At 40.1% G+C, this 14,519-nt stretch overlaps 1 protein-coding gene across 17 annotated transcripts in view; it reads right to left on the reverse strand.

The window, feature by feature from the left end:
- The window catches only part of LOC148329801 (neurexin-1a-like), a 176,122-nt gene that overhangs the window by 11,392 nt on the left and 150,211 nt on the right, over window positions 1-14,519 (reverse strand). For 15 of the 17 annotated variants that reach the window (XM_088305569.1, XM_088305565.1, XM_088305560.1 and 12 more), the window contains 2 exons: window positions 11,488-11,577; window positions 9,960-10,276 (listed from right to left, as the gene is read on the reverse strand). In XM_088305569.1, coding sequence (XP_088161695.1) covers window positions 9,960-10,276; window positions 11,488-11,577 — 407 coding nt within the window. The remainder of the gene's footprint in view (window positions 1-9,959; window positions 10,277-11,487; window positions 11,578-14,519) is intronic. The other 2 variants (XM_088305570.1, XM_088305567.1) reach the window with 1 other exon arrangement.

Raw genomic sequence — 14,519 nt, forward strand, 5'->3', positions numbered from 1 at the left:
ATTAATGAAGGCGCATAGAAGCATTTTACTGCAAAGAATTTTGGGGTCTTGATTTCCTCTCTAAGTTTAAATTCACGTGTTTCTTTTTGTTTTTTTTTAATTAATTTCCTTTACAAATGGATATATTCCGCCAACGTTCATGTCCCCTCTAAAGCCAAGTCAGCACTCAGTATATTTTTAAAACAGAGAGCTTCTCTTCGGGGGATTTTGTGTTCCGATGCCGATGGTGTTCAAAACCAAGAGAGACTTTCTGCGTGATAACCTGCGGGCGCACCTCTGTGAGGACTGATAGCTTTTCACGTTGTTGTCTTTCTGGTCTAATTTGATGAATACTCTTTGGCACCCAGCGCATCTCTTTGGAGACTCTGCTGAAAGTCAGGAGGACACAAAAGGCATCTGATGCACGCTTGTGCTGGCCTACTAATGTATTCCACTGAGGATGCTTGTTGTTTTCTCTTACCTTGCTGTCTTTGTGTATCCCTTACCAAGCCCAGTTTTTTTTTCATTCACTCTAAGGTCTTGTTGTAAAGGGATTTCTCTGATTCTCTATTTGTACGTAACTGGAAAATTTGTCAACTCACAGAGGATACGTTATTTGTATTGTATTGTATTGTATGAAAGAAATGGCTGCCATGGCTTGAATCCATGAGCTTCTAGACTGATCTTTGTCTCAGATTTCTGTTCTAAAACTCACGTTCATTTACACAATCCAAAAGCCGCACACGCAAGTACCCACCAACCAATCCAGACAAGGTCCTATTTTTCAGTAAAATACAATTTTGTTTATATAGTGCAACAGCTGGAGCTGAAACAAAGCGCTTTCCATATGGCGTAATATAAAAGCGGGTAATTGGAACACAAATTAAAAGATATAAACACAAAGACACCAGAAGAACAGCGACAGTCTCGTGTTGAGTCAAAAGCGAAAGAATCAAAATGGTTCTTGAAAAGAGTTTGAAACTGGCATCTTGGACCAGTTGGAGGCGCTTGAGGGAGGACTGGCTGACTCCAAAATAAAGTGCATTAGAGTCATCTAGCTAAGATGTAACAAATTCATGGCTTCCTGTTCCTAAATGCGTCTGGGAAAGAAAGAGCTTCACTTTAGCCAGCTGCCCAAAATGAAAGAAGTTGTAACGAAACATTTGGACAAGATGTGAATTTATGTCTTTACTGACAAAAAAACAATTCAAAAATATTTCTACTGCCCAAAGAAGGTGCAAAGATTTCTTTTTAATACCATTTGGGCTTGTTTAAGCATAATTACCTTTCATAATTATAATGAAGTCGAGAAAATGTAGCAGCTCCAAGCCAGATTAAAAGTCCCTCCAGTGCTGCAAAAGGAATATCTCATCTGTTTCTTTTAATTGACGTCGTGTGGCTGGATTGAAGACTCACATGATTGTGCTATAAAACGACCTTAAGCTTTCTTTTTCCAAGTCACCAATCCCACACAGCAAAATAAAACGAATCACTCAATAACACAGCTTCCGCTTGCTATCATTCGTCATGGTTCCAAATGTTTGTGCGTCAAATTCGAAGCAAGCACTAAATGGGAGGATTTTGGTATCTTGAGCTTCACGTTGGGAGCGACACATCATTAGTGCACCAGTGAGAGTGCCTTAGAAAAATCGAATGTCTCATGTTAAGACGGACGCTGAAGAAATCCATCCTTTTGCTGAAAGCTGTAATAAACCAAATTAAAGTCAATGATTATGTCAATAAAAAAGGTGGCCTTTACCGACCAAGCCCACACAACTTATAATAACGCCCGATGACAACTTAGCAGCCTGTAACTGGGTCGATGGTGATGAATAATTTAGTCCCAGATGCTCAGTAGATTTCATCAGAATAATGAAGGCGAGAGAGCCTTTCAGACTGTGAGGTTAGTACAGTGCAAAAAAGCCTGGCCTTCGCCCACACTCTTCCTGCTGCCAAGCTGTCAGCATCACAGAACCACACATTCAAGACGATGAGCGTCGCATTGTCACAGCAGTTGATAGCTCATATAGCACATTAATAAAATATTGTATTTATAGCATATCATTGAGGAGCGACCATAAATTGCTTGGGACAAATCAAGAGAGACCCTAAGCAAGTGTTTACAGTCTGATAATCAGTGTATAGCTCAGCGCACAGTGAATAACAAGAGGGGGGAAAAATACAATTAGTAGTCACTTTCATCATTCTCATTTGTTGTAGATCAGTGGTGTCAAACTCAGTCACACGCGGGTAAAAAAAAACAAAACCTCAAAGCACACTTTAGGGTTGTGATGAACATTTTTGAACAAACAAAAACGAATTTTTACAAATTGATTCCAAAACAACCCTCCATCCATACATGGGTGAGCTGCAGCCTAGCAGAGCTGACTTTGGGCGAGAGGCTGGCTACAACGGAATTGTTGCCGGCCAAACGCAGGGCACATGTAGACAACAAAACATTCACACCTTCCTGAAGTCTTTCACCCGCAAAAGCACGGAGAGAACATGCAAACGTCACACAGGAAGGCCAGAGGCCGGATTGAAACCCGCAACCTCAGAACTGTGAGACGGATGTGCCAACCACTCTTCCACTGTGACGCAAATTCAGAAGATGCTGCAAGAAACCTGACACTATAAAAAGAAATTGCTTTTTCCAGTCAAGCCAAGTCAAATGTATTCATACAGCCTTTCGTCACAAGAAGGTCTCAAAGGGCTTCACATGCCCACAGTTGACGAATATTAACGACATCGTCTGATCTAAACCCCTCCGAAGGCAAGGAAAGACCCCAAAAACCCATCAGGGGAAATATGACAAACCTTGAGAAGGGACCAGAGACGGGGGGATCCCCCATCCAGGATGATCAGACTGCAATGAATGCCAAGTGAAAGTTCCAATTATTACAAATCAAAAAGCCGCTTTTCTGAAATGATGCTCATTTATTTACAATAAATTTATTATATATTATTTATTTCATATCATTTACTGCGATTGGCTGGCAACCAGTTCAGGGTGTAGCCTGTCTACTGCCCGAAGATAGCCGGGATAAGCTCCAGCACACCCCGTAACCCTTGTGAGGAGGAGCCGTACAGATAATGGATGGATATTATTATTTATTATTTCATTTATTTATAATTCTAATTACGTATAAGGTCGCAGATTCCTGGGTGACCTCCAAATATCCATCAGTGAGGTGCATCATATGTGATACGTTACCACTGTGGTGATCTTAAGTTGCCAAGGCAAGAATTAGAGACGCATCTATTGGGGTAAAGCACGAGCTTGTTTCATCAAGACTCAGTGTGGAGGAAATATTTGGTGCTGTCCAGTGAACTGATCCAAAAATCCAGCATTCCTCAAAGAGCATAAAGTCCGACTAACCGACAGTATGCGCCTTATCGCTTCTCTCGCATTCAACTCCGGGTGGACCACGTAATAACGTGTCGTTTCACTCGGCCCTTTAGGGGGACTTTGCTTTATTTAAAGCCAATCGGCAGTTCCTTCAGCTCGACTACAGGCAGAGTATCAAGGCAGGATATAAACAAAACCAAAAAAAAAAAATAAAAAACTCATTTGGGGCCCTCGATCTCATCGCTGGGTACCATTGTGCTCGTGTCTTGCCATACATCTTCCCGGGGCTTTTAAGTCGCTGCGCCCAGGCAGGCTAACAAGGTGCTGGGAGGCAGCTTCACACACCCGCTACACCCAATTTCATGCAGCAGCGGAGGGACACACACTTCCAATTCACTTGCTTTCGTGACATAAAATGCAGTAAAAAGCGGGATTGGATTGCTGATGCTATGAACAAAAGACATGGAAGGAGCAAACATTGTTCTTTTGGACTGCAGGGACGCATGCACGTGTGCGCTCGGGAGCCTCGCTTGCCCTCGAACGAAGCCCGAGAGCACGAGTGCGAAACGACAACTCTTTTTCCATTCAGATCATATTTGCTTTAATGCACCGATACTCCGCTTTGTGGAATTTCCTCAAGTCCTCCTCCGAAACCCTATGAACTATTTTCGAGAAAGAGGCACTTATATAATGGAAATAGAAATTCCTCAGCGGCAATAAAGTTGTGTGGTTTTACATGAGAGGAAACAACTCAGGTTATTTCCACGACAGAGAACGCATTCCGTTGACGGTAAGAGATATTGGTTGGCAATATTGTGAAAGGTGAATTTTGAAAGCAGCTCTTGAATTTCATTGGATCAGTCGAGTATATGTCATCTAAGTGTATTGCGCATCGTTTCTGTTCACGACGTCTTCTAACAGAACATCATATGGATGAGTGCAGACAGCGCCGCCGGCGTGTGGATTACAGCCTCAAGGAGATCATTAGTTCTCAACTATCAGCTAATTGAGGCCAATGCAGAAATGTTTTCAAACAAATTTATGCAGCCCATCTCTCCTACTATATTTTTCATCATTTGCATCGCAAGCGCGCATTCAATATCACACATTATATTTCAACCCCCCCTTACTCCCAGTAGCACACGTCTCAGATAAGGTCTGTCTCCACTGCAGCACTCCCCGCATCACCCACCCCCCCCTCCTTATCTGAAATCGAATCTGGAGCTCCGTGTGCATCCCGAGCTCACCTTGGTTGTAATCTCCTCCGAGAGCAGAGAAGTGCCCAGTTGGAGTCACACATTAAGGATGTGTGACGAATAAAAAAAAAAAAGAATTTTTCATCACATCTCGTTTCTAACAAACTCGTGTCGTTTTAGGAATCTAGTTCAGTGTCAAAAGTTAAAAATAGAAGATAAACCCAAACATGCACAAGTGTGTTTTAGGAGAGAGAGAGAGAGAGAGAAAGAGAGAACAATGTGCCGCTTGGCTACAAATCAGCGTCTTTCTGACTTTTAGCTGCTTCTTGACGTTCAGTCCCAGTCCCAGTCCCTCATCAGGTGACAGGAAGAGATTTGTCATCCCAATATAGATTCCTCCGTGGCTGAGATGAATCTAGTGAAGGGTCACGTCCCATGCGTGATGTTAAAAAACAAAATACAAAAACAATCAAACAAGGAAACCAGAGCAAAAGAGAACAAACAAGGAAAGCGAAAAGCTCTTTTGCCCTCCAATAGTAGGCTGGGTCTTATGTGGCTCCCGCATCATCAGAAAGGGCCCTGCCTCGCAGGTCTGGATGTGTCATTCTCGATGGAATGAACACCAAAAACCACAATGAGCAACTTGGTGAGTCAGCAGCAAGAAGACAAGACGATTCCAAATCCCAAATCGACCTTTCGCTTTGCATCACGGCAGATCAGTGCTTTATTTATGTTTACGTGAAGAAAAGATGAACAAATTAACAATGACAGACAAATAAATGCTGTAATTATCAAAATACTGGGACAATTTTGACAAAAAAAACTGTATTTAGAAAATAAAACATTAACAAGGTTTATTCATTTATTTTTTTTTCAAGTTTGGCGGGCCGAATTAAAACATTTAACGGGCCGCATGTGGCCCCCGGGACGTAGTTTGCCCACACCTGCTTTAATGGATGACCCCTTTTTCCATGTTTAATGCCGCTTCAATTGATAGCGCACTGAACAAGAACTCAAGGTGGCGTTCGTTGAGCTCGTATAGATTTAATTACTATGCGACATTGATGATGATGCGGCGACAACAAATTAAATAAACTAAAACAGATTTGTTCTATTCCAGTTGAAGTTCGATAGGTCAGAGCTGTTAAGCTTCATCATAATAGATGGAATATGCTGCATTAAATGATTATTTGTCAAAAGCTGATGTGATTTATTTAATTTCGGGCTTTACTCAATGCTTAAGAAAATCCTGAATTTCACACGTTGAAAACACGACAGCAGAGGTTTTAAACATAAGCGTTTAAAGACGTACTCTATATCAGCTTTGGGCTGATTTTGTTCGGGAAAAGACATTTTCTAAAACGAACGACTCGCGAGTGGATCTCATTGAGTCGTTGGCACAAAGCTCATATTCATAATGAATAAGCCTCTCCGACAGGAGTTCTCTAATGCTGGTTTTCATAAGCGCCGGTGCCCTGTGAGATGACAAAATGGTCAATAAAGCATGCTGTAAAGTGTTAGTGTCAATATCGTTCTGTGATCAAACGTTACACGCAAAATCACTCAAATTCCTTTCTTGCCATTCAAACCGTGTAAGTGGGACAATCTGTTGGCCTCTCTCGTGGGAGACCCACAGCAATATTAAGATGATGGTTTCTTTGAATAATGACGGGCAAAACTCACCAGAAAAAAGGAAAAGACAACAGCAAATACTTGAGCAAAAAGCAAAGGCAATTCTCTTAATCCCGCTGATCGGACATTGTACATATCAAGACGTGAAACCAATTCAACGCGACGTGCTGATGTGTGAAGTGTGTGTTCAACGGCGTTCGTGAGGCACCCATGTGCCTCACTCTGTCCACAGCATAATATCCAAGGCTAGTTTCCATAATTGCCTGCGGAGACACCCAGATGATGGATACACTCTGTCATGGCGAGCGAATGCTGCAGGCCAGGGAGCGTCGCAGCTCCCCTGCCATCTGTTTGGCCCTGAGTGGGCAAAAGGGTGAGACCAGGCCTCAGGCACACCGCGGCAAGACTACCGACTACAACTCAGGTCAAAGTTGACGGTCAAGAACATATTTTGCAATCATATAATCGAGTGCCTCATGTGATTGGCTGGCGGACTGTTTAGGGTGTGCCGTGCTTCTCAAATTGTCGACTACTAAAATGGGTGGACGGACTTGATTAAGTATTTAAACACTACAACGTAATTGTCAGATGTGAGTGTACAACATATGAGACAAAGTTGGTTCAAAGATGCACACAGACAATGTTTTATGTTTTACAGTTGGCTGCACCATACTGGAAAAATGTGCATGTGATATGAGTGTTGAATGTAGCGATATTCATGTAATATTTAACATGCACCTAAAGTAATGCCATTTTTATTAACTAATGAAAGAATGAATGCAACAAAATAAGCAAGCTCAATGTATTCTTATCTCATTAAATGAAAATGTTCGACGATTGGATGGTCAAATTCAGATAAGATCATACAATTCCATAAGAAACATATTGATGTCTTTGAATTGCATGGGCCAATATCGCAATATCGATATTTTTTTTCGATATATTGTGCAGCCCTAATGTACATAAAAAAAATAGACAAATATAATTAATGCACACCGGTACTTAAAAGTTCACTCTGAAGTGGCAATAATATTGCGAGGAGTCAGTAATGTCATGTTTAAAAATGTAATGTCAGATATGATCTCAAGCATAAAACAAGACCAACTAATCCGCCGGTCTCTTATCTGATAAATCTGCAGTTGAAGAGTCTGCACTGCATAGGTTTCGTTGCCTGAAGAGTGATTCCAAGTCAGATAAAGCTCAGGTCTGAATACCGGCACTTGCAGGATTAGTGTTCAATCTAAGATTGCAGCCTTCGCTTGTAAAACAATAATCCAATGCAGGACCAAGACAATCACACTGATGCCTAAGGGCAGCTGCTGGAGCGACTGGATAAGAGAAGTAGTGCAGAGATGATGATAAAAAGGATGGGCGCGACATACGACAGTTACCAGGTCATCCACAACAAACGATTATTAACACATGGGGATTGACGTATATTTGTAGACGTGATTTTGGTGCCGATGCTTCAATATGCTTGTTTTGAAAATCAGTGTTTTCAGCTGCTCAAGGACTATCGGCGTGGCGCTTGCATATGGCATGGTAAGGGAATGGGGAGACATTTCCATTGGATTGTGTTCACACCCACAACGGTGCAAAACACCCTATCTGGAATGCGCCACATTGCACCCGCTTGCACAGGTCAAGAGAAAATACCAAAAGGTAGTCAAGCCCATCCTTGTGCAGATTGACACTGCGACACGCACCAGACTTGCAGTGGGTACAAAAATAGAGAGCCATAGTGTCACATTTGATGGAAGGAGACAACAGAATAAAACTCTTGCAGTATGTTAAATCTTGTCTATCCCTGGGACTTGTGTAGAGGCCACGACTCGGCCCTTCATCTCAGGGATGAAGATCAATCACTGTCAAGAGTGCTCAATGGCTGCACTGCATAAAAGTATTCTCTCCAGTTGATTTTTTGTTAGTTTTGATTAAAATCTTAAGTGACAGTGTTGGGATTCATTCTAGGCAAAAATAATGTCAGCTGGACAACTATATCTAGATTTCTAGTCTTTCATTTTTCAAAAGTTTTAACACTAAAGATTAATTTATTTTTTTTTTGTCGTAAATATTTTTTTAACACGAACCTTCATAGTTGGCATTTGTACTTACCAATTGTAGGCTCAAGCATTCATCTCGCTGTGCTTAATAATAATGCAATAATGCATAAACGGACACAAGGGGTTTGAAAAGAACAACGTGAGTCGAATGGTTCCCACGAGTCAAGGCACATTGAATTCGATAATAAAAAAAAAAATCCCAAGTGAGACTTTAAGAACATTTTAAAGGGCAATGGAGATGAGAGCAGTGATGCTATAACTACTAATAATAATTACTTTAATGATAAAAGGTCGGTAATAATTTTCAGTAGTTGTAACGTGTCATAAATTTACTGGGAAAAGATTCCTCAAAGTAATGATGCAAGTTTTATCCAAAAATAAAATGTAAAATTCAATTATAAAGTATTTTATTTTTTGAAACTTAATTGTTTTAAAATGTAATTTCTAGTGAAAAGTTGCTGTGATTGCATGTAACATTTAAATATATAAATAGAAATATATGGGGCGCAAATGAATGATTTTCACGGAATGTCAAAGCGATTAACAGTCGCCATGCCGGTTTCATCGGGTCCATTCATGCTAAAAATGATTGCGTAATGTAAAGCTTGTTTAAAGAACAAAAAAGAGTGAATTGAAATGGCCATCCGAGGCCAATTAAGCCAGTTGGACAACACTAAAAATGCGAGCCATTCACGGGGAAAGGCCTCTGAATGTATCTCTTTGAACAGCAGCCAGACACAATGAAATGTCGGGAGAGTGAAACATCCCGTTGCAGGAGCTCTCAGCGGAAAGGTCGTCAGCTAGAATCAAACCTGAGAAAATGACATCTCCCAGTGCACTTGTTTTATTTATTTATTTTTTTGTACGCCTCATTCCTCTCGCGGCCTTCATTACAAAACACATCCTTAATCAAGTGGATCAACTCAAGCATCTCTTTAGTACAAACAACCAACATCCTTATCCTAATTTGGTTTTATTGACCAATCAAACCCTGAACTGCAGCTTCATATGCATGTTGTCTCCAATGACTGAATGTCTTGGAACGGTGCTGACAGCTTCATATCTGCACCAAAATCCATATTTGAAAGCTCCTGTCAGTTTGAACTTTTTAAACACAATGTAAGTAATGTGTATGGCCTTTAAAGGGGACATCAACCCCCCCCCCAAAAAATATTTGCAATAATATGTTCTATGAGCCTTCACTCGTCTAAACATGCCATTGTGATGAATGTTGCGTTTGAGGAATATGAATTAAGCAGCAAAAATCCAATCGATGTTCATCATCTCAGGGGGCGGCCATTTTGCCACTTCTGTTGACGGAAAATGACATCACCTTTGTTTCGGGCTCAGGTGACATCAAATCACGTTCGAAAATCCAAAATATATTCTTGCTTTTTAAACCCACAATGGCCGAAGGAGGGAAACGTGTGGATTTAATTGCAGATACACTTGCGAGGCCATTTTCAAAACGGACCTTTCACGAGAAGCTACGTCGTCCAACACTCACTCAGTCGTGCGGAAGTGAAGTGTCTTTCTGTATATTATTTGTCGAGCTGTGGTGTCATAAATGGCGGGATTATGAGGGGGATTGGACTAAATCAGACTTCATTGAAGGCCTATGTGTAAAATGCACGGCCCGCCACAGGGCTAAAGCGTTTTTTTTGCACGAGTTGAACACATTGGGTGCACTTCGAGCCTAACCCGCTTTTTAAAAAAAGAACAATTAAAAGAGCAGCTTACCTGCTGAGGCTCTCGTGATGTCGTCTGTTTGACTCGTCGACTGGATGCAGTGGTGGTGAGCTCCATAATAGTTGTGGACGTTTCGGAGCGATTGGCTGTAATACTTGACTGCGGTGTTATGGAGGAAGGCGACTCGCCAACCAGCCGCGCACTGCCTTGGATCTTAATGTTGGGGTCCCCCTCTGCGGCCATGTTGAACACTTTTAGCCCATTATAGTAGAGACCTGAAAGCTGGCCCTGAAAGGATCGAGTCCGGTCTCGCTCCCAGCCACCAATCTGAATGGTAGTTTGGCTGTTGAAGATAGTAAGCTGCCGCCCTGTGGGAAAACAAATGTTACATATACAAATCTGTTTGATTGTACGACATTTTAAGTAAAAAAAACAAAAACTTAACAACAACAACAACAAAAAAAAAAGACAAATTACTCGCCAGTGGCTAATATGGAACCAATAAATTCCGGGTTGTGGAAGCAAACCCTGGCAATTTATTGCAATTACAATGATGACATGCCTGCTTTATGAAAAAAATAAAAATACTAGAAAGAAAAAAAAAAGCACATTTGCTAAAAGGTTAGTCTTGTGTAAAAAAAAAAAAAAAAGAAATCAAAGAATTTGGGATTCACTATCTAGCTGATACAAAGCAATATGAACTTTTCATATTACATGAAACTATACAATACAGCATATAAATGTACAAAATCTTATGGAAACAAATAATGCATTCATATTTGTTTCTATAAGCAGGTTTTTACTTCAAGTTTTAAGATTTAAGAACTTGAAACACAGCAAGCATGAAAATGGTAAGTGACGATGTGACATTCGAGTAGGAGGCATCCAGACTCCTTTTAGCAAACACCATCAAAGAATAGTTAACGGAATAAGGTTAATTTAGCATGACAAAAAACACCATAACAAAAAAAAAAAGAAAAACGTGATATGACAGTAGATGATGAGAGCAAAACGAACAAAGAAACATAAAGGGGGTCATTTCACATATTATGTGAAAAAACATGAATTGGTTATTAACATTGTAAAATCAAAGCATGCACTCACTTTGTTTTAATGTTACAGTTCATTGATAAAAAAAGTCAAATACGTTAAAGGGACTCCAAAATTCTTACGCCAATTCATATCGTTCTCTATTTATAATTTTCTGGCAGTTTAATCACAAAAAATTGAAAAGGCACAAATCTGTCAAAAATATAAAAATGCTTCACATAAAACTAAAAAAAAAATACAATTATGAATACTAAATTTATATTTATCATTTAGAAGTTTACATCATTTATAGACATTTTAACAATGTTGAGATTTAAATTCACATTTATAGTCCCTTTAACCAGAAGTTCACACACGTATTAAAACAGCTGACTACAAAATAAATACATTATTGAACAGTCACATTAGATTAACTACTCCAATCATTTATTTTATTCATGTTTTATTTTATGTTTAGTGTTTACAAAATATTGCCACAACTTAGTTATGATCAAATTATTCTATTTGAAATTTTAATCAGTGATTTTACCTTTGTCGAGTAGCCATTCGTCAACTACTCGACCAAGTCGGAATGGGATTCGCTGTCTAGCAATCGCCAGGCGTTCGTTATCATTGTTGCCTTTAAAGTTTAAAGAGACATTTCAGTGGTTACAATCTGTAAGGTCAAAGGTTAAACGTTCATACTGGTAGAGCTAAACAACGGCACATTTACATGTTTTATATTGAAAATGTTTAGTGTATTTATAACATATATTTAATCAACCATTATTTGAACAAACCTTTAATTTATTTTATCCAACAAATTAGGCCTACATTAATTGAAATTAAATGGCTTTAGATTGATTGTTAAAAAGAAAAAAAAACAAACCACAACACATTTGTCTTTTCATTCTGAACATTTTTTAAAATGCGTTTAGCTAGTTATGTACCATACATTTTCAAAATAAACATCTCTTAAATTTAGGTCACCCTTAGTTGTTGCTTTTAAAAGAAAGAGAAATTGAACACATTGCAAATACCAATCTGGTAATGAAACAAATGTCTATTGCCAACAATGTAATGCATTGCACAATAAAACTATTCAGTCTGAGAAAACAATTTGCACAGTTTCTCAATAAAATGGATTTGACAAAAGCCACGGGGACAAGTGCCTGTCACACGTTTTTGAGGGAACGCAATCGTGTCATTCGGTAAATAAGTCAAACAAGTGTCACTGGAGGCGACGCGACCTCCACTTTTCCTTTGGAGGGCCATTCGGAGCATTGGGCATAAATGAGGACAAACTCTGCATCAACCTTTTGTCGGGGCCACGAGCTTCACCAGAGGTAGAGAGTGAGCGCTTTCCCCCTCTGCTATTGTCTGCACAGATTGAATTCAGTCCGCTTCATTCTTCTTGCAGATTGACAATGTTTGTTCCATCCACGAAATTAAATCACTCGGTGCAGATTAAAGATCTGGTAGCTAACAATGCTTTGGAGATGAATGGCCTCTGAGCCGACTGGAACACAGAGACCTGAAGGCAAGGAGGTCTTGGTGGTTAAAAAAAAAAAAAATCATCACATCAGCTTGAATGACTACAAAGGCTCAGCGACTTTGAAAAGGATTTAAAACTTGTATATTGAGTTGATGGAATTTGGTTGCAGATGATGTCAAGTTGTCGTTGCATTTTTTCCTCATTTTTAGAGGTACATTCTTTTTTTATAGCGAACTCGCAACTAAATTCATTTTCTTTTTTTTTCATCGTAAAACAACATTTCAGAGAAAATGTCCATCATAATCAGTCTAATTCTATTCAGAATTTTTGCTCTCTGAAAACGAAAGAAAGGCGCACGTAAGCATGCACGCAGATAACCCAAAATGTCTCGACTTAAACATGTTCACTTTTCTACGCTCAGTTTGGTGAGGTGCCAAACATGGTCAGTGGTCAATTAAAAGAGAACCTAATCCCGTTGTGATCATGTATTGATCCCCGCCGCGGCACATGAACAATGCCATCCGCGCGGCTGCAGGAGAAACCATTCATGGATTGGGCCGTCAAAGAGACGATTGCCGAGTGGTGAGTTGGGATTGTATGAGACGGCCAAGCTTATCTACTTTTCCAGACATCAGCGCGTCAGTTGAGCCGTCCCAAATGACCTCATTTGGTCTGATTCTTTTCTTTTTCTCTTTTCATAACAAAGTTGTCACTATTATACAGATACTGGGGCATTTCCTACAAAAATGGATTCAGAACATTTATAAAAGAAAAAAAAACAGAGAAATCTCACTATTAGTTGTGATGAATTAATCCTCATCGTTTAAACGTGCTGCTCGCAGCCCGAGCAGGTTGATGAGCAGAAGAGAGGTGAAAATAAAACGCAGCTATGACACTGTAAAGAAAAAAGCCGACCCCACTCTGCATCCTTCAAATCAGACTACACACCAGGGTTGTTTTCATCAACGATGACGAAATATTTCGTTAACGCCCCTTTTTTTCATGACCGTAACGAGACGAGACGTTTTTGATGACGAAAACATGACGTGACGTACGTGAATTTTCGTTGACGAGGACATTGGCGTGTGGTTCGTCAGACGTTCCAAATTCATGACATCCCTTCCTTTCCTATTGTAAAAAAAATGCAATGCGAGTGCAACCTATCCTTCGTTTGGGCACGCCCACCACCAAGACAACATGCAGGGCGCAATTGTTGGAGCAATGAGCATTAATTCCACTGTTACCTCTTTTATCTATTTGTGACGCATAATCCTTAATGTCCATCAGAAAGTATTTGCTATATGCCTAGTTTTACTAAAAATGGACTCAAACCTTTTTGAATTTTCATCAAACTAGATTAAAACTTTTTTTTTTTTTTGCGTTTGCGTTGACTAAAACATTTTTGAGTTTTCGTCCACTAAAACCATCATGAATAGGATTGACTAAATGTGGCGAAAACTAATAAGCATTTTCATCTAAATGACTGAGACTAAATCGAAAATGCCTGACAAAAAACAACACCGCTCCATACACTCTGCAAGGTGGGGAAAAAAAAAATCAGATTGAGGGTGAGATGGACAAGAAGGGGGGCAGGGGTGGTCAGCTTGAGGTAAAAGGTACAGCGAGAGTGGGAAGTGAATGCAGGGGGAGTCGTGTAAATGCACCGCGTACTGATAACAGTAAAAAGAAGAAGGCCAGGCAGGGACTTGTCTATTATCTTTGTGTGCAGTGCATGCTCATTGGCTACCGTAATAGGATGCTGCATGGCGCCCTGCGGGCCTGGCAACACCATTGTGTTGGTATTACTTTCATGGCCAATACTCTGGAGAAGAAGGCCCTTTTTTTTTTTCTCCCTTTCTTGTTTTGGTTGCAGCCCAGCCTTTTGTGTGTGGCGTAAAGCAGAGCAAGAATAAAAGCAAGAACCACAGCAAACAGAAGGCGAGTTATGCGTCTGCACGTGAGCTTTGAATTTTAGATGAGAATAATTACGCTCAAGTTTTTTAATGGGCCCTCTTAAGTATGAAGGACGAGGCTTTTTAATGAGATTACAATGACAGCAATATAAGTCTTGCTGGAACAATTATTGC

The sequence above is a fragment of the Idiotropiscis lumnitzeri genome, chromosome 9 (genome assembly GCF_059441095.1).
Source record: "Idiotropiscis lumnitzeri isolate Australia: NSW breed Sydney's pygmy pipehorse chromosome 9, RoL_Ilum_1.0, whole genome shotgun sequence".
Classification (NCBI taxonomy): Eukaryota; Metazoa; Chordata; class Actinopteri; order Syngnathiformes; family Syngnathidae; genus Idiotropiscis; species Idiotropiscis lumnitzeri.